The sequence below is a fragment of the Archocentrus centrarchus genome, chromosome 13 (genome assembly GCF_007364275.1).
Source record: "Archocentrus centrarchus isolate MPI-CPG fArcCen1 chromosome 13, fArcCen1, whole genome shotgun sequence".
NCBI classification, from domain to species: domain Eukaryota; kingdom Metazoa; phylum Chordata; class Actinopteri; order Cichliformes; family Cichlidae; genus Archocentrus; species Archocentrus centrarchus.
This window is the reverse complement of record NC_044358.1, coordinates 20,996,984-21,021,870: the sequence shown is the minus strand read 5'-3', so window position 1 is coordinate 21,021,870 and position 24,887 is coordinate 20,996,984. Positions and strand designations below refer to the sequence as shown.

The 24,887-nt window shown below is 39.3% G+C and overlaps 1 protein-coding gene across 1 annotated transcript in view; it reads right to left on the bottom strand.

Moving 5' to 3' along the window:
- Window positions 1-11,539, bottom strand: part of LOC115790665 (roundabout homolog 2) — a 70,349-nt gene extending 58,810 nt beyond the window's left edge. The window contains exons 1-2 of the mRNA XM_030744536.1: window positions 11,166-11,539; window positions 514-840 (exon numbers count right to left, since the gene is read on the bottom strand). Coding sequence (XP_030600396.1) covers window positions 514-840; window positions 11,166-11,220 — 382 coding nt within the window. The 5' untranslated portion in view covers window positions 11,221-11,539. The remainder of the gene's footprint in view (window positions 1-513; window positions 841-11,165) is intronic.
- Window positions 11,540-24,887: the final 13,348 nt, after the last annotated feature.

Below are 24,887 nucleotides of genomic sequence, written 5' to 3'. Positions count from 1 at the left end.
CAGGTGACTGGCATCATGCTGTTTTCAGTACCTGATGGGTGTTTATGTCTGTTAGTCCATCTGTGGAGAATGTGGTCAACACAATAGTTTATATTGTCACATCTTAATATCTATAGTTAGCTAAACTGCTCATTGTGGCAAAAAAAATGACTGCAAACCTGCTTCTTCTAAAAGTACAATTGAACACCTAACACAGACACACACAAGCCTGAAAACAAATTGTATCACTGTTGCCAAAGTAGCCAAAAAAAGAAAAAAGAAGAACAAATCCACAGGCCATTACTTATGACTGAATTTATCTTGACCTACACTTCCATGTTTTTAGAAGTTGCTTCCCACTGTCTGCTTGTTTCATGTCATTATTTTTAAGCACAGCCACCTCTCCAGTGAGCTTCCTTAAAGATGCCAGGTGGCAGAAAAAAGATCTGGGACACAACTGTGAGGCATCTGTGTATATACACATACACACACATACAAACTGTTAAGACAGTGATCAATAACACAGGGCCTTACTGGCAACTTCCAGTGAAGCATTACGACTAATGGCCTCTCCCAGGTAGTTGCGGGCCACACAGGTGTAAACACCCTCATCTGGTTTGCTCCGTCGTCCGTGCACGATGCGCAAGAAGAAAAGGGAGCCACTGGGCAGGAGCATGCGGTGAGAACGAGGGTCATCCTTGTCAGTCTCCACACGCTCACCATCTTTATACCACTCTATGGTGGGGATGGGTCGGCCCTCTGCCTTGCAATTGAGGGTGGCAGGCTCCCCCTTGGAGACAATCAAATCCGAGGGGTCTTCCACAATCCGTGGTGGGCTGTCTTCAAAACGCGGCCGAGACCCTGTGAAGCAGAGATGAAGGTGAGATATAATCTATTTGGATGATCTTCTGTCATTCATGAAAACAGTTTCTTTGTAAGAGAACAGACAAAAGCAAAACCATTTGAAAGGAGAGAAAATCTTCCTTAGGAGATGCTGGATAAATTTGTGTGGTGAAGGGTAAAATCAGCGGTAATCTCTCTGAAGTTCAAAGTAAGACGCTGCATTTTCCCACAACAACAACCTGTGCGTTTTAGATAGATAAATCAATTTGACATCTATTTGCTCTTTCTATATTCTCAAAACAGCAGGACACAGTGTACATATACTGCAGAGAAAGCCACCAGCAAAGCCACCGGCAGCACCGAGGATTCAATCATCCATATGATATGGTAATAGCCAATCTCTGTGTCAGACAGGATAGTTGTAGAGATGATAGCTGGCTGAACGCTGAGCATAAGACAAGGTCTTTGCATTCGAGGGAAGAAAGACTAAAGTTAAAGGAATAAGCTAGGCAGAGTGACATATGTAGATAACGCCCATATCCCCTCTCTCTGGGGATCCATTGCTATCTTCGCTCAGTTGTGAGAGAGAGTCATACTGCTTCAGGACCCAAGGTAAGCTTTTAGACCACGACCAAATGTCTCTAACAATGTGTTTCAGTTAAAAAAATGAATAATGCAAAAGGCTGCCGCTTTTAGTTTGGTTCTGAGGAACAGATGGTCTCCCGCTCACGTTCCCCCAACCAAACATAAAAAAAACAAAAAGAAAAAAAGAAAATGAAATGGTCACTGTGCCACTGATTATTGTGCTGCTCTTTCTGAGGTATTATTCTTAGCACATAATCTAGACTGCATAAAAATCCTCCATTATCATTGGACAGAAGCAGACAGGAGTAACCTAATGACACACTTGCTGCTGTTACATTACACTAAAATCAGAGGCTTCAGGATAAAACCTCACTTTTTAGCTATAAGCAGATTTATGTTTTTTTTTTTTTCATGGGCTGATTTCAAATGTGCAGCCCAGAAGTCACTGTTATGGCACAAACCTGAAGTAAACATCTAAAGAGCAATCTGAGCACCCACAGCTAACGTGCTAGGGTCACAAACCAGGGCAGCTCAAAACACTAATGCAGGATGTGGATGAATATTAAAAGAGCCATTAAAACATGCTCTGGCACCTTTACTGGGTGCCATAGCACTCAGTAAAGGTGCTATGGTGATAGTGTGATGTGCATTCTTTTAGATTATATTTCATCACATCTCTTATAGCGTGTATGAATGTGCAGCAAGTGCATGCTGGAACAGAAAAAATATTTTGATAAAGAAAGGATCTGCAGCCCAGCGATGTCCTGGTGTTGAACCTTGTTTGCAAGCATGAAAGGATTTCAAATCCCAGATCATGTAATACAGTTACATCACTCTGTGCTTACTTCCTCTTGAGTGATAACTGGATTTAAAAACAAACAAAAAAAAGTACTATGTATACATGTACTTGGAGAGAGACCGGGCTTCTTAATAGAGATTCCAGGAGCTCAGTACAGCATTTTAACTGAGGTGGAAATATAAATCATAAAATAAAGGTCAAAGCAGTAAAGGCCAAGCTCTAACAACAAGGCACAGTTGATGAGTAACTCTTGTTTTAAGCTTAAAAAAAACAAACACTTAAACCAGCCCCTCATAATGCAAGCATATTTTAATAGATTCATTCCATCTTTCCAAATTCACAGGTTTAGGTGCAGGTTGCATTGATAGCAAGATAGTGCCTCAGTCAGTGGTACATGTATCAAAAAATAAAGAAATAAATAAAATTCCAAGCTTCCTCCATGTTCCTCCTGCTTCCGTAATTTTGGGCCCATAGAGTACAGCATCTCTCATAGCCAAACTGAAACAACAGGAGGAGCCCGAGACTTCTTGTTGGCTTTTCCACACCCATAAATGGCATGAAAATACAAATTACATAAATTTAAAATCCAGCTTTTTGAGATTTTCTATGTTATGAAACCAATGGATCACACTCAGATTAGATAAAGACTCATTTCAAAGGGTTTGTGGCACATACAACACTGTATTCCCAGTTTTACCTCTCCTTTTCAAGTGATTCTGTATGAGGGAAAAAAAAGACAGAAAAAACTTTTATGAGTTCATCAAATAAGTACGTGATTTATCTGCTGTCCCAAAATCCCCCCACAGCCTCACGTTTGTGTTTTCTGGAGGATTGGTTTCATATTATTCAATGTTTCTATGTTCCAACCAGGATAATCTACATGACTTCACTCTGGCATCATCAGGACATTTTTTTTTTTAAGGCTTACCAAAGTCAGTGTAAGAGGAACACTTTTTTTCCTCTGTGGGATATCCTTATGTGTATAATATTTTAAGTTACATGGGAATAGATGCACATAGGACCTCTTTTGCAAAGGGTATTTTAATGTTATATGAATGCAACATTTATTTGTAATTTTGTGTTCAAGACTAATTTCCTTCAGGACAGTGAAGTCTTATCAAATATTAATAAGTTAATTAAATAAAGCTTTAATAACAAAAATGTCTGTCTCTTGTGCCATTCATTTCTATGAAGATCTACATGCAAAATTGTAACAAAGTCAGATTAGTACAGACAAATGACATCATGTATACTTACAGTAATACGATCTAATCTCAGCAGGCACCTCATGATTTCACTTACTGAATAAAGCCATCCATCTGCCATTAACAATGCTATCAACTGTTAACAAGGAGTCATTTTAATGTCTTTATTGTGAGTGTAAAACACTAGTTGAGGCTCTCTGTTCTACAGTGTGGAAGTGTCCTTGTACTCGCTGCATTCAGTTGCTTTGAATAGCGTATACATCACCATGACAAATATTTGTCTGCATTATTTTTTTATTGAGCTCATATTTAAATTAAAAAAAGTATTATTAGTGAGCGTCAATGGGAAATTACTACTGCTAACAGAATCAGTGTGGCACCATGCTGATGTATTACAGACAAAATAGTCTTGTCAAAGTAAAAAATAACAGCAAACGGCTTCAGGTGGCCAAAGTGACAAGCAGCAACCTGCTCCTGCGACAAGTGTGCAATCAGTGAAAAGTCTACGCCACTATGAGCATGACAGCAGCACATTTTCTTTGCGAGAAAGAATATTTTCACAGCAATGTTTGCCTCGTGACAAGAAGATTACGGTGCAGTGGTTGAAAGCACCTTTCGGCAAAGAGAAACTCTGTCAACCTGTTTGTGTCAGAGAAAAATAAATGTCACAGGCGATAATGGGGACCTCGGCGAAGGTAGGGTTTTCGTCGGATCATAAACACGGCCCATTAGAGCCCCCAGTAGGTCCTCAGAGATCTCTGAGTGCATAGAGGAATTTAGAGCGTCACTTGATTTGTGTGAAAATTTTTAATGTAGAGCATCCTGTTGATGCTCAAGTTAGGATGTGCACTGGCTAAGCATATAGTAGAGTTTCAAAACAGGCACAAAAGAATGCACATCTTTGATTTATGTGCGGCATTTTCAAGAAAAATCTTTTCAATTTAGTGCATTCGCATTTATGAAAGTAGCTGTTTTAAAGAACAGGCTCTCAGTAGAAAACATAAATAAAATCAACAGGGTATCAGCAGATATCAGCTCTGCAATTGCAGTGCTAAACTGTTTTTACCAACCTCACAGGGGTGAAATGTCCAATTTAATGTGTGTATTGATTCAACAACCCTGAACTGTAAGTTAAAGTACAAAAACAAAGCCTTTTTAGGCCCACTGTAGTGAGTAAACACATTTCAATTTTGTGTTGTGGTGTCAGGGAGCACAAATCAATGAGAAGCTTTGAAACGTTAATTTCTACAAGAGAGAGAGGTAATGCACAGCCAAGTTATGCCATAAGAGTCGATGGCAGTCAACCCTGAGCTGACGTCCAATATGAAGGGAGTTTTTTTTTTAACAAGAGTGCGCTGCCCTCCTGCAAGGTTATCAAACTCTGGAAGACTCTCAAGGCTATCCAGTATACACATGAATGCGCCAGAGCATAAGGTGCTTTTCAGAGAGAAATGCCATAAATTTAATTTGATAAACGTTGACTCTTCAAAATGAATAAGACATTTTCTCTCTTAAATAAAACATTTCAATAAATTGCTATCATCTCTACAATAAATATTTTGCTGTTGCTAGTATACGAACATCACCTCAAGATGATCAGCTCTTAAAATATTGAAAAAGGTGCCTGCTTACACTGCAGTAGTTAAGAGTAATTTGGAGTCATGTTTCTGTCATTCTGATGAATATTAGGGTCCAGTATTCACTCTTCTACAGATCTGTTTTTGGGCCCAACCAACTGCTGAGGGAAATATCTGTTGAGTATGAGCACAAGTATCAATTATTAAATATTCCAAAAAAAATAATGCATTACTTTACTTATTTAGTCCCTGTAGAAAGTCATTTGTTTCACTTATTGTTGCATTATTTTTGCATAATGAATGCATTACCAGTTAAATCTTACTTATGCCCACATATTCGCACAAGTCCAAGTAAAGAGGGTATTCAAATGAGCCTTCTTAAATATCACCACAAACAAACAGCAAAGTCAATGAAGATAAGCCCAAAAATCTACCACTACACCAGGTGTCAGTACATATGTGTGGTGCTTTAATTCAGTTCATCTTAGCTGGTTATAAAAACTATAATTGCATTTCACCAACACATTCTCGCCTTTTTTCACAGCAAATTAAAGGCTATGTGCATGTCCCCACCCCTCTGCCATATTTTGTTCCATTCTCTCACAAACTTGAGGTCCAGCAATTATTGTCAAAGAGCTCACATATAAAAGCACATTGTTTTCTGGGAGGATTTTATCGTGCTGGAGAGATTATGGATGGAGGTCTGGCCATCATGCTAAGACTGCTTTCCCAGTTAGCCAGCAGAAAATGGATGGAATAACTGTAATTTGATTACTTAATTTAGGAGCAGTGTTGCCTAACATTACTGCATTAAACACCAATGTAATGTCATTACTGACGTATTACAAAGTAACACTGCTGAGCGGGTCTGTTACAGTGGATTTTGAAGCTGTGTTTTCCTGAAAAAGACAGCATGTTTATGAGGCATGTACTCAGTGTCCCAAAACCTTCACTTAAGCTTTATAAAAACTGTGGTGAGCTGATTATATCACTTTCACTTTGGCAAATTGCGCTTTCCAAATGATAATTTTTTTAGATTTCTAATCTAATTTCTAATTTAAGTATACACAATAGAGCAGCCTAATTTTACTTACATACATCAAGATAGATAGGTAGGTAGGTAGATAGATAGATAGATAGATAGATAGATAGATAGATAGATAGATAGATAGATAGATAGATAGATAGATAGATAGATAGATAGATAGATAGATAGATAGATAGATAGATTTATTTCCTGTTCCATCACATTTCTGTTCCATCACATCCCAACGATGCTCCGGTATTAAGGGGGCGCAAAATGTGCCAAGAAAATATCCTCCACACCAATAGACCACTGGCAGCCTGAACTGTTGATACAAGACAGGTAGGATCCATGCTTTCATGTTGTTCTGACCCCGCCTGAATGTTGCAGCAGAAATCAAGATTCATCGGACCAGGAAATATTTTTCCAACCTTCTGTTGTCCAATTTTGGTGAGCCTGTAGGAATTGTAGCCTCTGTTTCTTATTCCTAGCTGACAGGAGTGGCACCCAGTGTGGCCTTGGTTGTAACAAGGGGTTATTTGAGTGACTGTTGCCTTCCTATCAGCTCGAAGCAGTCGGGCTATTCTCCTCTGACCTCTGCCATCAACAAGCCATTTGTGCTCAGCTCACTGGATATTTTCCCTTTTTCAGACCATTCTCTGTAAACACTAGAAATGGTTGTGAGGGAAAATCCCAGTAGATCAGCAGTTTCTGAAACACAAAGACCAGCCCGCCTGGCACCAACAACCATGCCCCCTTCAGAGTCATATTCTTTCCCATTCTGATGGTCAGCTTGAATTTCGCCAGGCTGTCTTGCTGTCTACATGCCTAAATGCACCGAGTTTCTGCCAGGTGATTGGCTGATTAGATAGTTGCGTTAATGAGAAGTTGAACAGGCGTACCTAATAAAGTGGTCAGTGAGTGCATTAATGATTAATGTCTATGTCTGTATTCACAATATAAAACATAAATACATGCAGGATTTTTTGTTTGTTTGTTTTTTGTGTTCTTTTCAGTGGTATTAAAAATATCTAAGCAGATTTAGAGCTGATACAGACTTAACTCGTTATGAACTGATTATCCGTGATGAATCATTCACGATGATTAGATGGAGTAATTGTAATAACTGCATCTGATGTGTAGGAATTTTCCCTTTTATACTCAAAGAAGATGAAAAAGAGAAATCCAGAGAAAGCGTGCAACAGTAGTTTAATGGAAACTCATTAATGCCACAGGCAGTTCTGATAGACAAGTTATTGCATTGGTCCTAATTCTCTCTTTCTGACACACGCCTACATGTTTGCTCGTGGCATCTCCTACATTTCTGCCTCATCTAACAGGCAGAGTAAGCAGGGAAGGGGCTGAGATCAAGATTGCGTTTTACAAACTGGTTATTGGGGCTATAGCTGGCGTTTCTTGGCTCCTAGCTGTGGCATTACATAAGGCTGGGGTCTGCTTTCATTAATTAGTATTTACAAATATTAACCCTGCATCTTCCCCAGGGACAGAAGTGTACTGCAGTCACGCTAATGTGTGAAAACAACAGAGACACAGAGGGGACGTCCTGTTTTGCTTCAGATCTCAGAGCCTTTTATCAACAGCCAGGCTCGAAGTGAGCAACCACACCCACCCACACACCCCCGCACAAGCACCTGGAGCTGTCTCACCTAACAGCTTTATATCTGGTGAAAAAAATAAAAAAAACAACAACAACCTGCAGAAAGCTCAGAGACGAACTTTACATGCAAGTTAAAGTGAGACAGAAGGCTGGCAGTCTGTCTGCAGGGCTGGTGGCTGTCTGCCGAGATTCACTCACATTCTTCTCTTTTTTTCAATTTCAGTTCATTTACATACTTAAAAAGGCCAGAAACATTCAAGGAGTCCTTGTGACATTGCCAAGTAATCTCTGCGGGAGGGCGATAACATGTCACAGCAGACTAAATTTCAAAGCAGAGGAGTCAGGTTTGATTTTCTTCTGGCATCAGTCAGAGAACTGAAGCCTTTGTTTAGCAACTGTCCTCCTCCTCCATCATCTAAACTCTAAATGATGTCACCAGCCACTGTACCAGAAGTGGGACATCATCAGCATCCGGCAACATGACTCAAGGCTGTGGCACATTAGGCGACTACCTCCCTTCTGCAGTGGTTTCATCATATGTGTTCCTTTCATCAAGAAGTGCTGTAGGAAGCTTTAGTCAGCCCTGAGCCACATTTGTCACTAAGTAATGACCGCAGGGACAGAGCGGACACAAATCGCCAGCTAAGGATTGTTTAGCATCGATTAGTTCCGCAGCAAGCACCACAACAGCTGAGTATGAATACAGCTCGAGATAACAGAAATTTCAATGAGATGTATTGAAATCTATTAATTGAGGTTCGGTTTGTGTGTCTGTGCGAGAGCTGAGCTGCTGTGTTGAATTACATGCAATTTGTGAGGGAGGCCATTGTTGTTCACAGTCACACAGAGGCTTGTGAAAAGCTGCCAGACTGTATTTACCAGCAGTGTATTTGTCTCAGCACAGTTCAAGCAGAAGTCACGAAGCCTGTTTGAATCCTCTTGAAGAGTACTTTTATGAAAATACATATGGGAACGCGCTGTATCGTAGTGGTGGGAACAAGAGGAAATACCCACTCCAGATCAATAGATGTGGGCAGATGGTGGGGGTGTTTAAAAGTACCTTTAATGTTGAGAGGTGGTTCCAGTTTACAATAATGAAGCAATGCGGGCGGAGAGCGAAGTTACTGGGGCCAAAGAGCTCAGGATTTTAAGGAAAATTCTAGTTTACGACTGAAGAAAATGTAAAATAGAGCTACGCTTATAAACTCGCTGCTACATGATTGTGTACTTTAACCAGTGGCAAGTAAGTCTAGCACAGAAATGCCAAAAATATGTTTAAGCTAATTCAGAAAGAGCAGAAACACCACACAGGACTCAGAATTCATCCCGACTACTCCAATCAAAATTTGTGGCAACCTCAAGAAGAAACAAGTTCAGGCTCTGTTTTGCTTTTATGGCCCAAAACTTTAATGTTTACCAGCGATGTCAGTAAAACCCCAGGGCACTATAACTTGTCAGCACAAATAAGTGAACAGATAATGTTTGCAACAAGCATGCAAGCATAGCTAAGCAGCATAAGACAAATCTTTTAGCCACAGTGCTGGTCAAAACTCAGACAAAGACAATGAATGCCACTAAATGAAAGCAAATTTAAAGGTGATACGTGTGGCTTTCCTATAAATAAAATTTCGTTGAACCAGAATAGTATTGGTATTTTGAGCTGTTAGGCCCCAGTCATGCTGGCCTAGAGATGGGTCGGTAACACCCAGGCCACAACAGGTCACCAGGAAAAAATATGTAAAAAGGTGAGTGGTTGCTGGAGGTCACTGGTTGCAAAGAAATATACAGTACTGCACTGAAAACCTGCTTATGATTGCTTTGTTTGCTACAGTCACCCATAGTTTGCATAGAAGATGGTGAGTTGTTTGCAAAGAGTCACCAACTGCTGAAAAAGTGCAACACAAACCAGAAAAGGAGAATATGTTCCTTCAAAGTAAAACCTGTTCCTTTTGAAATGTGTTGGTTGCAGTGGTAAGGCACACTGCGCTACACTGTTTGCAAGTTTCACTACTGCTTGGTGAGCAGTTGGCCACTATTTGCAGACGAGTTGATGTGTCCAATGCAAACTAACAACTGTGGCAATCTGCATGTGAACAAAGCAATCGCAAGGAGGTTTTCAGTGCAGAACCCTCTGATTTCACTTAGCAACAGCCAGTAACATCCAGTAACTACTTGCCAACCAGCCAGGGAATACACATTTTTTCCAACAAGTTGTTGACCGATCTCTAGATCTGTGTGACTGAGACCTTAATGGTTAAAATTGATGTTGCAAACCAAATTAAGACCAAATGTAACATTGAAACAAATAAATTATCTTCAGTGTTTCCTAATTAAAGCTCAATAATCATTTTTTTCCAGTGAAGCAACAAAGCATTTTCTCTGCACGTAATATTGGGGATAGACCTCTGAACAACACCTTCAGCTGGAAACAAGGGTTTTAAATGTTCCCATCACTGAGTTTTAATCAAATCTGTAAAAGTTTGTTATAACAAAAGATGATCGTTTTAAGGATTAACCATCTTTGAGTCCAGTATCAAATTTAATAACTCCTTAAAAACATTCATGTCACAAGCCATCAAGTAAACCATGCAACAAAATTCTCTATAGCCCTACTAGAGGCTCCCTGCAAGGTATCTTTAAAGCCACTTTCAATGATTTCATATCTGTCAGTGTATTGTTTAATCTTTTTCAAACTCTCAAATATCCATTATTAATGAGGCTTTGGCATAAAATGTAAATACATTTTTTAATCACGAAAGGAAAGATTTCTTTCCTCTTATGTCCACTGAGTCACAATTTAATTTCCTCAACATTTAAAAATTGAGCCCCATTGAGATTGGAAAAAAAAACAAAAAAAAACATCTGCACTTTCACGAATTGTTTTTCTGAGCCCAGCTTTTATTTATGCTTTGGATTAAGGCTTGGAAATTTAAGCTGTTATTAGAGCAACGGCTAAAATATAATCCTTTTGTCAAAGGTAATCAAAAATGATCTTTTAAAAGCATTTTTTTTTAGTAATAATGCGCGTCTACATAAGCGTGCCTGGAGGGTGGCGGCTTGTCAGGCACTATCCCTCAGAATTTCTCGGCTCACAGCTGGACTAAAAGTGAGAGTTTAATGGTTTCACTTTTGCTTGAGTGGAGCCTCGTTTGACCTCTGCTGCTTTCTAATGGCTTCGCTGTGTGGCCACTTCAGGGATCAAGGGGACACTGAGAACATGAGAATCTCGCTGGCATTCATCGGTGGTATTTCCAAAAATAAATAAATAAATAATGCACATCTGACATTTCCCGTTTAATATCCATTTGTTGTTGGGAGGATGCGCTCAGTTCCCACAGCTGTCAGGGTGTTTGAAATGAAGCTAAACACAACATCTACATCCATCTGGAGGGACAGAAAACACGATAAGACAAGCCAAACACAACTACGAGGCAGTCACGCCATATGGGTTGTTAGTGCATGTTTGTGTGTGTGTGTGAGAGAGAGAAAGAACCAGTTATAGAAGACTTTTGCAGAATTTATATTATTGTTTTACCTGAAGAGACGGTGGTGAAGGAGACAATCATAAGTAGTAAATTTGCAATGTTCATCTCCTCACTCTCCCAGTGCAAAATCCGCCGGAGTCTGCAGCCTCTTGACGGACCACTCAGCGTCAAATGATCAGTTAAAGCAAAACTCCAGTCATAAAAAAAGCCCGGATTTTTACTAGCAACTCGAAAAACTGATGCGTTTGAAAACTGAGTCTCGGCTGGACTATTCAAACGCTTTAAATCAGCCCGAAAAAAACTTTGATGTCACTCCCAGAAACCCATGACAGCATCAGCATCAGCATCAGCATCAGCACTGCCCCGGAGAACCCTAATAACAAAACTCAGCAGCACTTCTTGGTCGGTGTCGCTCTCTCTCTCTCTCTCTCTCTCTCTCTCTCTCTCACTCTCTCTCTCTCACACACACACACACACACACACACACACACACACACACAACGACTTCTTTCTAAGATGTCCCTCTGCTGCTGCCGAAAAAAAAAAAAAAAAGGTTTAACTATATTTAGCCCGGTCATAAATAAAACAATTCCTCTGCTCTGAGTCGGGCACTTGCAGGTTGTAGCGTCAGTTTGAGCGAATATGAAGCGCTGCACATGCCGAGCCGAGCTGCGCACTCCCAGATCCGCAACAATCCACGGCAACCGCCAAGAGTCTGTGTTTTAAAGAGACAGAGCACGACATCTGCGCTCTCAAAGAGTCCTCTCAGGACGGAAGGACGATATAAAACTTACAAAAGGGGCGTGGCTGCTGGTCTCATTATAAACTGTGGTAGTATGAGGGTCAATATGTAAGTCGCTTACATTAGAAATGATGCTTGTATTTGGCGTAAAGGATTAAGTTTTATAAGAACACCAAAAACTAATTATGGCATAAAATGTGTAGACCTTAAAGGTGGTTTTATATCTTATATTAAGGCAATACAACTATCCTTAGGTTTTAGGGTAGGGCAGTAATACAATTTCTGGGTTACACAAAAAGGTTGAAAACCATAACCACATGGTTAGAGGGTAAATTCTAAAGTTAAAATAACAATGTAGGGTACATTTAAGGCTTTGAATTTTAATGTTTAGATTTGAAAGTCTGAGAGAGTAAATTTCATAGAAATTCTGGCAATTTTTATGCCTTGGAGCCAGCACAGCTAGGCCAGAATTGCATTATGTTTTGATTTCTCTGTCCATCCGGGAGTATGCCAGCTCCTTTAATGCCTAAATAAAAAATTCCTTACATTTGTAACAAACGTCCACCTGCACTTTAAGGATAAACCTTCATTTTAATTAAGTGCTTTAATTTTGGTGGCCCCAGGTCAAAATTTTATTCTATATTGAAATACATTTTGGCTACAGCTTAATAATCCAAATTTAACTACAGAAATTTTCAGGCAAATATCTCATGAAAAGCTGAAGCGATGACATTTTTCTGGCCATTTACTCAGTGCCATAACTTAGTAACAACAGGACAGATTAAATTCACTTCAACTTTATTTAGCAGTCTTGTAGTAGCACTTTATATTGCAAGATAAAGACAGTCTGATATTACAGAAAGAGTCCAACAGTCTGATGATCCCCATTGAGTTAGCGCTTGAGAACAGTGGGAAGGAAGAGCTCCTTTTTAACAGAAAGAGACCTCCAGCAAACCAGAGCCTGAAGACTGTGCAGGAACAGTTCAGGGTTCAGAGGAAAGATCTGAAAGAGAAGAAGACAGATGACAAACAACAAACAGAACAAAGCAGAAACTCCAGTCGTGGCAAAACTGTCAATTAATCAAGACTGAAGAGGGGAGTGGTGGAAAATACTTCATGTGCATCATGGGAAGTCCTCACCAGAAGCTGAATAACTGAAGGATGAGTCATCTGTTCTGTCCATACAATAAGCTTTACCAAAAAGGAAAGTCTGAGGCATCATTTTAGTAGCAGACAGGGTGTCTGACTCCACAACCTAAACTGGGAGCTGGCTCCTCCGGAGAGGAGCCTGATGGCTGAAGGCTGCGCCTTCTGTTGTACTTTTAGAAACTCTAGGATCCACAAGAAGCCTGCAGTCTGAGAAGGAAGCCCTCCATTGGGATCATGTGATACTAAGATATGATAGCGCCAGGTGTGAGGTGAAGGATTTTTAAAGTTGTTCTGGGCAATTCTGGGCTAAACAGGGAGCCAATGAAGAGAAGATAATAAGGGAGAAATATGATCTCTCTTTCTAGTTCCCATTAGTATTCTCACTACAGTGTTTTGGATCAATTGAAGGCTTTTCAAGAAGCTTTTAGGGTAATAGCTATAAATAGAACTGACTAATTTTTCATAAATCTGTTTCAGGATGTTTCTAATTTTGACAGCATTACTCAGATGAAAGAAGTGAACCCCAGAGGTTTGTTTTACATCAACTTTGATCCAGGTGTATAACCTGGACCAGATGCCAGCATATCCCAGGGCTATTACAGAGAGACAGACAACCATTTACACCTACAGCCAATTTAGAATCAATATTTAATCTAATATGCATGTTTCTGGACTGTGGGAATAAACCTGGGAGAACAAGGTAGAGGCAGAACACACAAACTCCACAGAGGAGAGCCTCAGCACCAGGTGGATTCAAGCCCAGACAGTGCTAACTTTAGTTAAAGGACATATCCTGGTGACTATTTTTTACATTTGGTCAAATACCAAATTCTTTGGTGTTACCCTCATAAATTATAGTCATCACAACAGATGTTATACCAGTTTGGACAGACATGGATGCAAAAGCATGTTGGGATTCTTGTTCAAGAACAATGATCTGTGGCTCCGTGCTCTGCACAATGCTATTTTCCTTAATCAAAGCTGCAATTATACAAAAAGGCTCTGTTTTCCCTAAAGTGGCACCAAAACAGTGTCAGATAAGTAAATAATATGATGATTAAACCTTAAATGCAGTTGTTTCCATTTCTAATATCTTTTAAATTAATATTTCAGCCATATCCAGCTACTAGTAGTTGTATTCACTTTGTACGCATTCCCCTTGTTGTGTATTCGCCTCTGTCAGGTATATAAATGCGGTTCCTTTTCCTTAACACTTCACATGAATGAGTGTCCGTCTCTATGGACGTTCACTGGTGCTTCAAAAACACAAGTGACAATTTGAATTTCTGACAACTGCCATTGTTTATTCATAATCACTTCAACACCTTAACACAGCCATAATCACTTTCTCACTTTCATCATCATTGTCGCTGATGCTTCTGCTGCTGCTGCTGAGGCTGAGGCTGATAGTGGTGATAGAGAGCATCAACTGTGTGTGCTAACATGTCCTGCGACCTCTCTTCACATTGTCTCAGTACTGCTGTTCATCATCCACTCTGATTCTGTGGCGATTTATTCAGCAGCTGCTGTTTCACACCCACTCCTCCACAATCTGGCCCTGCTTTCGCCTCTGGAGCTCGACTGGTCCTCCTCTCGGGGAGTTGTGGACACAAACGGCTCCCTTGGTGGTACAAGCTCTATTTCACTTACTTCTCCTCCTCCAGCAAAGATCAGGCTGATTCCTCTGTGCCGTTGCTTAGTCTTCCTCCACCTCATTGTGCTAATGTCAGGTTGTGAAAGCCCAACATGATTGAGAGTGACTTTTGGATGGTCGGACGCCCGCTTTCCTTTGTCCCTTTGAATTGGACTGGAAATTGGGCAACAGAAGAGGAGTCCAGATGTCTGTTGCAAGGCGGGACACAAAGAGGAGCCCCACAATGGCTTCAGTCTCTGCATCAGTGGAAGTGTGGACCTTATTAAGGGCCACAATGGCAAAGTAGGTATAACACAGAGGCATCTCAACAACAGAGTGGCTAGAGTCTTGGAGATATCAGGTGGAAATAGAGGTCTTATTTTCAGTGGTAACCTCAGAGAAGTCATCAGCAAATAATGCCGACCCACTTAAATGCATTCTGCTCAGATGTGGTTACAGTTGTTTCTTTGATGTGGGTTTTTTCTTTTTTGGAACATGCAAAGCATGAACATGGAAACAGTGTTTCCAAAAATTACCTGTTGTACTTGTTTTTGAATCTATCAAACTTGAAGCATTCTTCGGAATGAGTTTGTTTTCCAATTTTAGTCAGTGCATTAGTGAATAGTCAGTGGTAGTCATTAGACATTCAACCAAGGCCGCAGTCATTTGTACAAGCCTGCTGATGAAATAAGCTTTGAAACATTTCAATTAAAGGAGCAGATGCTGTGGGAGAGAGTCTAGTGTTGCACCTATTGTGTGCAGAAGGTTGTAGAGTTCATTCAGCAAAAGGTTTGACACTGGTCAGGTTTCAGTTTGAATATGTTGCTATTACCACTACATTTTTTAGGCAATCTCTAAAATAAAATTTGAATGAATCATCCATGACCACCAAAATTAAAGTAGTTTATCCTTAATCATCAAGATGAAAGGTCACTGGTGCTAATTCTGCTATTAAACATAAATCAACTGGAGAGAGTCACCCAGACCTTAAAAACTGGAAAACTATGTGGACAACTTGACATAACTGTTATTCTCTTGTGGACGCAGCCTTTCTTACTTATGCACAAACTGAAAATGTACCTAAAAACAGGCAGAGGGTGAGAAGATTCCATATCTGCTGTGGATCTGGCACCAAAATGCACCTACAGCACCACAAATGAACACACTATTTGCCCTGTTATTTTTATTCTTTTGAAAAGCAAAGTTTAAAAATGTCTCTTGATCCTCTCATTTAACACTCGGTAAAAATGTATTCCACTAAATGCCGGTTTGTGTGTATATATGTTAAACCCTCAACATGCAATCCAGATGTTTTTTTTTTTTTTCTTTCTACTCAATGCCTTTTTTCCCTTTTTGAGTTTTAGGATTAAGCAGGATTTAAGGTGACACTTGGGCTCTTTTTTCTCTCTCTCTTTGCTGTAGGTAGGTTGGTGTGTGTATGTGTGTGCGCTGACAGTACAGGGAGGTACAGATGGTGGGATGTGGCAGTCTGTCTGACTGCGGTGAAGAATGTGAGATTCAGCTGTCAGCCTCTCACCCCCTTGGCTCTGACCTTATGTGGCTCTGATCACCGTCTGGCTTCATCTCATTATGACAAACTCCATACTGTTTTGCTCTCACTGCAGCCACAGCACTTACCAAAAAAAAAAACAAAAAAAAAACAGAAAGAAAATCTCAAATCGCTCTGATAAAAGCTGACATCTCTCTCAGGATGTTTGGATCCTGCTCTGCTGCCACTAATTAAGCTCCTGTTATCTCCTTTTACACGATCGAGGGTCCTCTAGCTACTGACCTGCTAAGATATCTTGTCAGCAGATTTCATTAGTCACAGGAGCAGGGGTTTTGTTTCCCTGTGGTGTGTGTGTATATACTGTATGTGTGTGTGAGAAAATAGCTGGGAGGACTGTGGAGTTTATTTATAGGCTGAATGTCACAGCAGCACGAGGCCTACAGCACAAAGTCATTTACATTCAATGCACCAGAGTGCAAAGGTAAACAGCCACTACTGCAGCAACGTTTGGCTGGAGAGGTTTTTTTTTTTTCTTCTTAAATCTGCTGGGACCCTGACCAGCAGAGGGAGCAGTACATGGCAACACAGTTCCTCCTTTGTCACGCTCTTAAATGGTGCTGTCACATTATATTGTTTTAGAGTGGTTTGAACTGAGCTGTGCACGTGGCTGGAAGAGCCCTGGAGGAGCCCTGGCTCCTGCTGGATCAGATAAACTTATATGAAAGGAGCCTCTATGAGGCTGCTTACAGTACAGTGCACTGTGTGATGAATGTTACAGCTCCTATCTACTCATTTGACATGTATTTTTAATCCCAAACCATCACTCATGTACTACAGACAGAGTGGCAGACACACACTGCAGAGATCAATAATTTACAAAGTGCTGCCTTCATTTTAAATAATTGTCTTTTCTCAGTAGTCACATCAATTCTCATAATGCCTAAACAGATTAAGGGCTAGTCATTATAAAAACAAATAAAGTCAACTTACTAGCTCGTAATACTCATTAATTAATTACTGCTTCTTTAATGACTTTCATATTAATAGAAGATTCAGTAACCATCTCCTAATTTGGACTTACTGGGGATCCACATTAAAAATCTGCTGGACATTCATGCTATTGAAAAATGTAACTTATCAGTTAAACATCAAAAAAATATGGACGAAAAAGCTGTATGAAAATTTTATGTTCTGCCTTTCTTCCAGCTTGATGAAACAAAACATTGTCTGTGGAGATCTGTTGGTTTAGCTGCTCTCTTTCAGCTTCATTAAAATGGTTTGTTTGTTTAAACCCGAGTCTCATTGATTTGATTTAAATCCATGAAGTTACTGAAGTTCTTTGTTAGTTGTTCGAACTTAAATAGTTGGATTTGAACACAGCTTGTGTAATCTTAGGGGTCAGATTTTACCGACCACAATCATGTGAAAAACTAAGTACACCCATCCTGCTTCCATAGGAATTAAGAGAGCAAGTGGCAGCCAGATGCTGCCAGTTAATCACTTGATTAACTGGCCATCAGCTACAAAAGCAGAAATTTGGGCAGTTTGCTGGAGCATTCAGCTGTGTATTAACACAAAGCTACAATCTTCCCAGAAAATTCACCTCAAGGTCAGAATTCTCAGAAAAATGGCAAAAAAAAAAAAGACACAAACACAAACAAAAAAAGCCCAAACAAGAGCTACATCTCAGGCTTTACAGCATGTTAAATGTTAAAGTTCATGGCAGTACAATTAGAAAAGACAGAACAAATATGATGTGTTTGGAAGGGTGCCAGGAGTGCCTGAAAAACACCTAAAGTCCAGACCTCAGCCTGACTGAAATAGTGTGGTGGGACCTTAAGAGAGCTGTGCATAAATGAATGTCTGCAAACTGCAATAAACTGAAGAAACTTTATACAGAGGAGTGAGGCAAAATTCCCCCACAATGATGTGAGAGATGAAGTCACACAGAAAAAGAATACTTTGAATTATTGCTGCTAAAGGTGGTCCTACAAGCTACTGAATCATAAGGTAACTAAGTTACTATTATGGTTATTATTGTGTACATTATTCTGTAAAGAGGCAACACTGAATTTAACATATACTGAAAACAAACTGGCTTTTCTTCTGAATATTTTCTTCCAACTACAAAAATATTCAACTTTTAAGAATTTAACAATGCATGCTGGGAAGCTACTGGATTTAGTTTGTTTTCAAACTTACCTGAATGATTCACACAAATTCTCAGCAGTCTCTTCAATCAGTTCACCATTTCAAGGTAAAGGTCAGAACAACTTATATTTTTAGCTTCTACAACTTCTAGAATTATCTTTAAAACATGAACTATGATGTTTTAAAGCATTTTTTTTTTTTGTTTTTTTTTTAAATCAACACAAATCAAACCTCAAGATGTGTATGAGTCAGAAGAGTATAGGTCAGCAAAAGTGTCTTCAGCAGGTTGACTGACAGCAGAAACAAAAAGGTTTCTTTATGGTATGTATCAGTTCATTGATTAACCCCACCTACTGGGTCTGTTTGCACTGAAGGAAAGCTCAGAGAGACACTGGGAGAGTTGATCAATAATTATCAATAATTATAGATCCCACTATACATATATATATATATATATATATATATATATATATATATATATATATATATATATATATATATATATATATATATATATATATATATATAAATCACAGCAGAAGCTGTGATTTAAAAAACATCCAGAGGTGATTATTGATGTATTCAAATCAAACTGTTTGCTCTTAGAGGGGCAAATAAACTGAATGGCCTGAAGTGTTGTAAGTCAAAATTGTAACTATGTCTATTTTTGTCAAGTAAAAATAAATGTCTGTGTCTATGCCTTTCTTTTCCAGGCAGAAAATTGGTTTAGTTTTACATAAATTTGACGCCCATATTCTCATCTTATCTCTGTTGCTACATGAGCTGTAATCTATGTATCCATGCATGCATATTTACAGCTTAAAATGGTCATCATCAGCATCTCATTTCTTTCACAAACATCCCCCTATAGCATGCATGGCTTTGAAATTTGCGTTATATATTGTGACTCAGACAGCAGTGTGCAATGTAAGTTGATTTTTTTCTTCTATTGTTTTAGGGGAAATCATATTTTACGGAAAAGCAATTAAAATGTAACTTATTTTACGGGATTGTGAGACACAAATGAGATGAGCTCGACTTAACAGCATCTACTAAATCTGATATTTGCAGAAAAGAAGAAAAAAAAAAGTGTTCTCAGTTTCCAGATCTTCAGCCACTGATTGCTTGGTACAAATAGAACACTCTTGTAATTGCCACTTATGCTTGAGAGCCCATTTATCTCTTCTGCCAGATTGCGTCACAGGCCTCAAGTCTTGCTTCTCCATCATATTTCACTGTGAAAATATTGTCAGTGTATCACATGTGTATTACATTTTCCAGAGCTAAAACAGATATATTATCATCATGCTGAGCGTGAATATGTTATGCTCTGTTTTCTTTTGCACGTATAATACTGTGTGTTAAGTGCAGCAGATGAAGCCTGTTTGCAGTGACCTTGTGCAACAATGCTCGTGAAGGAGTACTGAAGAGAATAAACAACAAAAGAGAGGAGAGGATCTTTTCAGACTGCAGACTAAGCAGCGGCTGATTCCAGCAGAGGCTGAGGGGAGTCCTCTGCTGGCCTCAGTTCATAACTACACATGTTTTCTTAGAGACAGAGGCTGCATAATCTAACTGAAGTGCCAGCACTGCCACAGCTCTTAGCATGGTTTCCATGTTCACATCAGTTGTCAAATGTCCCTTCTAAAAATATCTAATTATTGGGAAATTAACAATCTGTTCACAAGACCCAGGGGCACCAATAAATATCAGCACGTGTGCATGCCAGCAGCAACAGCAGAGATGTTACTCAGTGATTTCCATAATGACTTAATCAGAAAATGGTAAAAGCTAAAATTGATTTATTCACACCAAAAGATAAAATTAGCTACAATAAAGTTTGGGAAAATGTCTGCAAAATGATGAACGATATATCTCGAATATTTTCATGTAATACTAATGTGAAGCCCAAAAAAATAAATCAAATAAATTTTTTTTGATTTTACATTGATGTGAGTTCTATTTTTATGGATTTCATCTTTTTTTTAAATTTATTGTTATTAATTTAAATATTCTTTAAATTTGCATTTAATGTTCTGTATTCTTATCATTCTATGTGATGCGCTTTATAATTTATTCCTAAGCATTTCATATATAAATAAATATGATGAAAAGACAACTTAAAACACACAGATTTGGATCTGAATATTTCCTACAGTGCAGTCGTCACAGAGCTTCAGTGATAAGTTGAAACAAACTGCTTAGATACGCGTTATGCACGTCTGCTTTTGGACATTTTGCCTTTGGAGAGTGGAAACAAAGACTAGAAACAGAGAGAGCTGTGGAGCAGTGGAGCAGATGGTCCATTCTTGAAACAGGGATCCAGTGTACAGGGCACATGCTCCATGTGGTATACATACCAACAACTTGGCCATCAGGTCTCCCTACTTTGATGAGGCAAAAAAGAAGTACATGGAAACCCTGCAGCAAGCATACATAAAAAATAAATCCTTCTTTAATAACGCACTGCACATGCACTTTTAGTTTTTTATGTCACTGAACTGGTATGTGCAAAACTTTGTGCACCCTTCTTCCTGTAAAGCACGCCAAGCTTTTTGTTTTTTCCTCATTAGATTTTAATTGATTCATTAGGATGCATAAAGCAGGTCATAAATTATCATTAGGCAGGAGCTGATTGTTCAAAGCTCATGGTAACAGTCAATAACCATAGCCTAACTGACTGAGAATCTGAAAAGGAGGCTTAATGGTGGCAATACAGTAAATTGTTGACATTTTGAACTGCAATTAAAATGGGGATCAAAATTTACTTTATTGTCTCTTAGGACAACTTGTCTTCTGCTCAGGAGTTACTGCCATACAAAACCAGACACGCATCCTTGCTGCAAATAATGCATTGAAATGTAGCTGCTCTTACACTTGCTGCTCACTTTATTATATCTATTCAACTGCTTGTTAATGCAAATACCTAATCAGCCAGTCACGTGGCAACAACTCAGTGCATTCAGTCATGTAGATATGGTCAAGACAACCTGGTGCAGTTCAATACAAGCACCAGAATAGGAAAGAAAGGTGATTTAAGAGGCTTTGAATGCGGCATGGTTTAGATGTCACAACCTACCTGACCGTTGCTGACTGTGTCCATCCCTTTATGACCACAGTGTACCTATCTTCAGATGTCACAAAGCTCAGATCATTTCAAACTGTTTTCTTGAACATGGCAGTGAGTTCACTAGACTCAAATGTCCTCCACAGTCACCAGATCTCAGCCCACCTTTGGGATGTGGGGCAACTGGAGATTTGCAACATGTATGTGCAGGCGACAAATCTGCAGCAACATCTTCATCCTATCGTGTCAATACAGACCAAAATCTCTCAGGAATGTTTCCAGCACCTTGTTGAATCTATGCCACGAAGAATTAAGGTACTTCTTAGGGCAAAAGGAGGTCGCAACCAGGTACTAGCAAGGTGTACCTAATGAAGTGGCTGTGGAGTGTAGAAGCATCTTTGGCATAAATAATTTAGTTGCACTTATGTTTGCAATTACATCTCTGAGTCATTCGCAGAAAGTTAATCATCAAAGTATTTGAAGCTGTTCTTTGTTTATGCAGTAGTAAACAGTAGATGTTTGGGGTTTGGTCAAATAAAACAACCATTTCATTCCAAGGTAAAGATCAAATGATTATTCACATAATAGTCTAATTGAGAAAATAATGACACACAATGAGCCTGGTTTTTGATTCTCTGACAGACTCAGTAACCAGTGGCAGATTTTTCACATTTATCATCTAAAAAAACATGGTCTTATGGGCTCTTTAAAAAGCTTCTTTTCCAGTTGCATGAGCAGCTTTTGTACTGAATCATGTATCATTTTTTCCCAGTATTATATCAAACATGTACAGCAAACACACTTTTTTATTTCCTATCTACCTCAGCTCTTTTCCAGCATCTTTGAATGAAATCTATCATAAAGAAGCTGCTGTGAAGGACAGACACCTTATCTCAGACTTACAATTAACAAGGCTCAGCTGGCAGTTCTCATAATGTGGATGTCTTTCTGTGATCCTTTTTGCTGTCTCTGAAGCCTAATCCAGGCGGTCTGTCTGCTGAAGGAAATATTTTGTCCCACACAGATTTGGGTTCAGTGTTAGGAAGGGGAGTCTCAAACGGCAGCAGTTGCTTTATTTCAGGCTCTCTGACATGTGCAGTATCACAGGGAGAGCTGAAACAGATGCACTGCTAGCATGGAGCAAATTGGCTATTAAGACTAAATCAGAATGTTTTCAGCCATTGGAGAGAAAATGAATGAGGATGGCGCACATTCGCAGCATGATTTTCCTGACTCGCATTACAGCACACTTGCTTCTGACTGCAATTAATGTAAACTGCAGACCCAAATTTATAGGGAGGGTTTGGGAATGTGCAGTATTGTGCTGCACAAGCAGAATTGTACTCTCTCCTCCTGGAGAAATAAAACACACACACACACACACACAAAACAAAACTTTGATGCGTGTCTCTGGCTCATACAAGGTCATTTTGCATTTTCTTTATGCTCATCTAAATCTAATCTTCACTGTAGTGGCGGTAAAGAGTGATAAATGACAAAGCGCCTAATATACATATTATCAGCAAACGTGTGGCAGGCATCCAGCCTCACACACAAATACACACAGCTTTTGTTGGAGTGCTGTGTCCATGCTGCACAATACGAGTGTGTTGCTGTGACTCATACATTTTTAATGGAAATGTAGGAGGGAAGAAGTCAATGTCCAGAGCAAACTAATAGTTCTGATTTCACAGTAAGAATTCCTCAAACTCCTGTCAGCCATGAACTCTGATGTTTCCAGCACGTTATATGGAAGAAAAGAGGCCTTCGCATCAGAGAGAAGAATTCAATTCATTCAATAGGAGGAACCTCTGCAGGTAAAACATTGATTTCATTCCAGTTCACTTACTCAAGGAATGGGAAATTGGTGCAGCAGTTTATTGAAATGTGCAAAGCTGCTCTTTGTCTGTTGGCCGTTTTTACTTCTATTCTTTATCAAGAGGGTCGCACACTGTTTCAATAATGGTGAGGTCCAGGCTCTGGGGAGGTCAATCCATGACCGACAGTGTTCCACTGCATGTTTTTTTTTCTATCCCGGTATGCTTTTACTGCATTAGCAGTGTGTTTCAGATCATAGTCATGCTGAAAAGGGAAACCTTTGCCAATCAGCTGCTTCTGGATGATATTGTATGGTGGATCAAAACCTGACCACATTTTTTCTGCGTTCATAATTCCATCAATTTTGACAAGATCCCCAACACCACTGGCTGAAATGCAGCCTTAAACCATGACAGACGGCTGTAGACACTCACTGTTGTGTCTCTCTCCTCACCTCCTCCACATATATTGACAAAACTTGAATTAAAATTTTGAGATTTGTATTCATCACTCCATAAGACCTGTTACCACTGATTTTCAGACCAGTTCTTGTGTAATTTAGCACAATTCAGCCTTTTCTTTATGTTTTCGTTAAGAATGGCTTCTTGACAACCACCCGTCCACTGAGACCATTTCTGATGAGGCTTCAGCAAACAGTAAATGGATCAACTGAAGGGCCAGATGCTTCTCTCAGGCTCTGTGTCAAGTCTTCGCTGGATTTTTTCCTATTTCTTAAGGACATGACGTTCAGATGCTGTTCATCTGATGTAGATAGCTTTATAGGCCTGCCACTTCTTCTTTTGCCCTCCTCTTGTCCAATTGTCCAGAGATATGGCAAGTTTTCAACTTATGTGTCTTTGGGATCACCGTGTTGGTGCAAAAATACTATTTTAAGCCTGTCAAATGGTGTTATCTTTGGCATTTTTCACAGATTCAACTAAAAAAATAGGAACAAGTGGGTTTTTGTGACAGGCTGCTAGTAACAAAATGCCGAAAGATACAATTTAATATCAGTTCTTTGCCAAATTGGCTGTCATGTCTAGACACAACACTAGTTCATCCCTTGAGTTTGATGTCTTTTTATGCTTGAATGATTAATAGGTCAGTGTTAAGTGGCTTAACAAAAAAAAAAAAAAAAAATTCACAGAACATGATCAGATACAAGGACTGGACCAAAAATGAGTGAAAAAGCAGCCAAAGTCCAAAGAGTATTACTACTTGGAAGCAAAATATAAAGAAATGAGGAGTGACTCAAGACGTTTGCACAGTACTGTATATTTCTAATTTAAATCCTCTTGTAGCTCATAACTTCTCTAATATTCCAGTAAGTCTGTTTCTTAAATGTCTTTGCTTTTAATGTGGGCAGATGTCAAAAGTTACACATGCAGCATAAATTCAAACGTTGCTTTCATTTAATGAAGGTCTGGCTGCTGAAGAGGTCACTGAAACAACTTTTCTCTGTGCATACAAAGATGCAGTGTAGGTGGATTTTAATGTCATTCCATGAACTATCACATTCCTCAAAAAGCTATTATCATTATCTTTATTTATGCATTTTCAAATAAAATTGCAGCATACAGGAGGGTTGGCAGAAAAGCAGTTATCAATAATAAGCAGCTTCTCTGTCTGTAAATATACGGAAGCCAAAGCTGCTTCACAGGAATGCTCAAAGATCAGTAAGATTTGGATTTAGTGAGGGGAA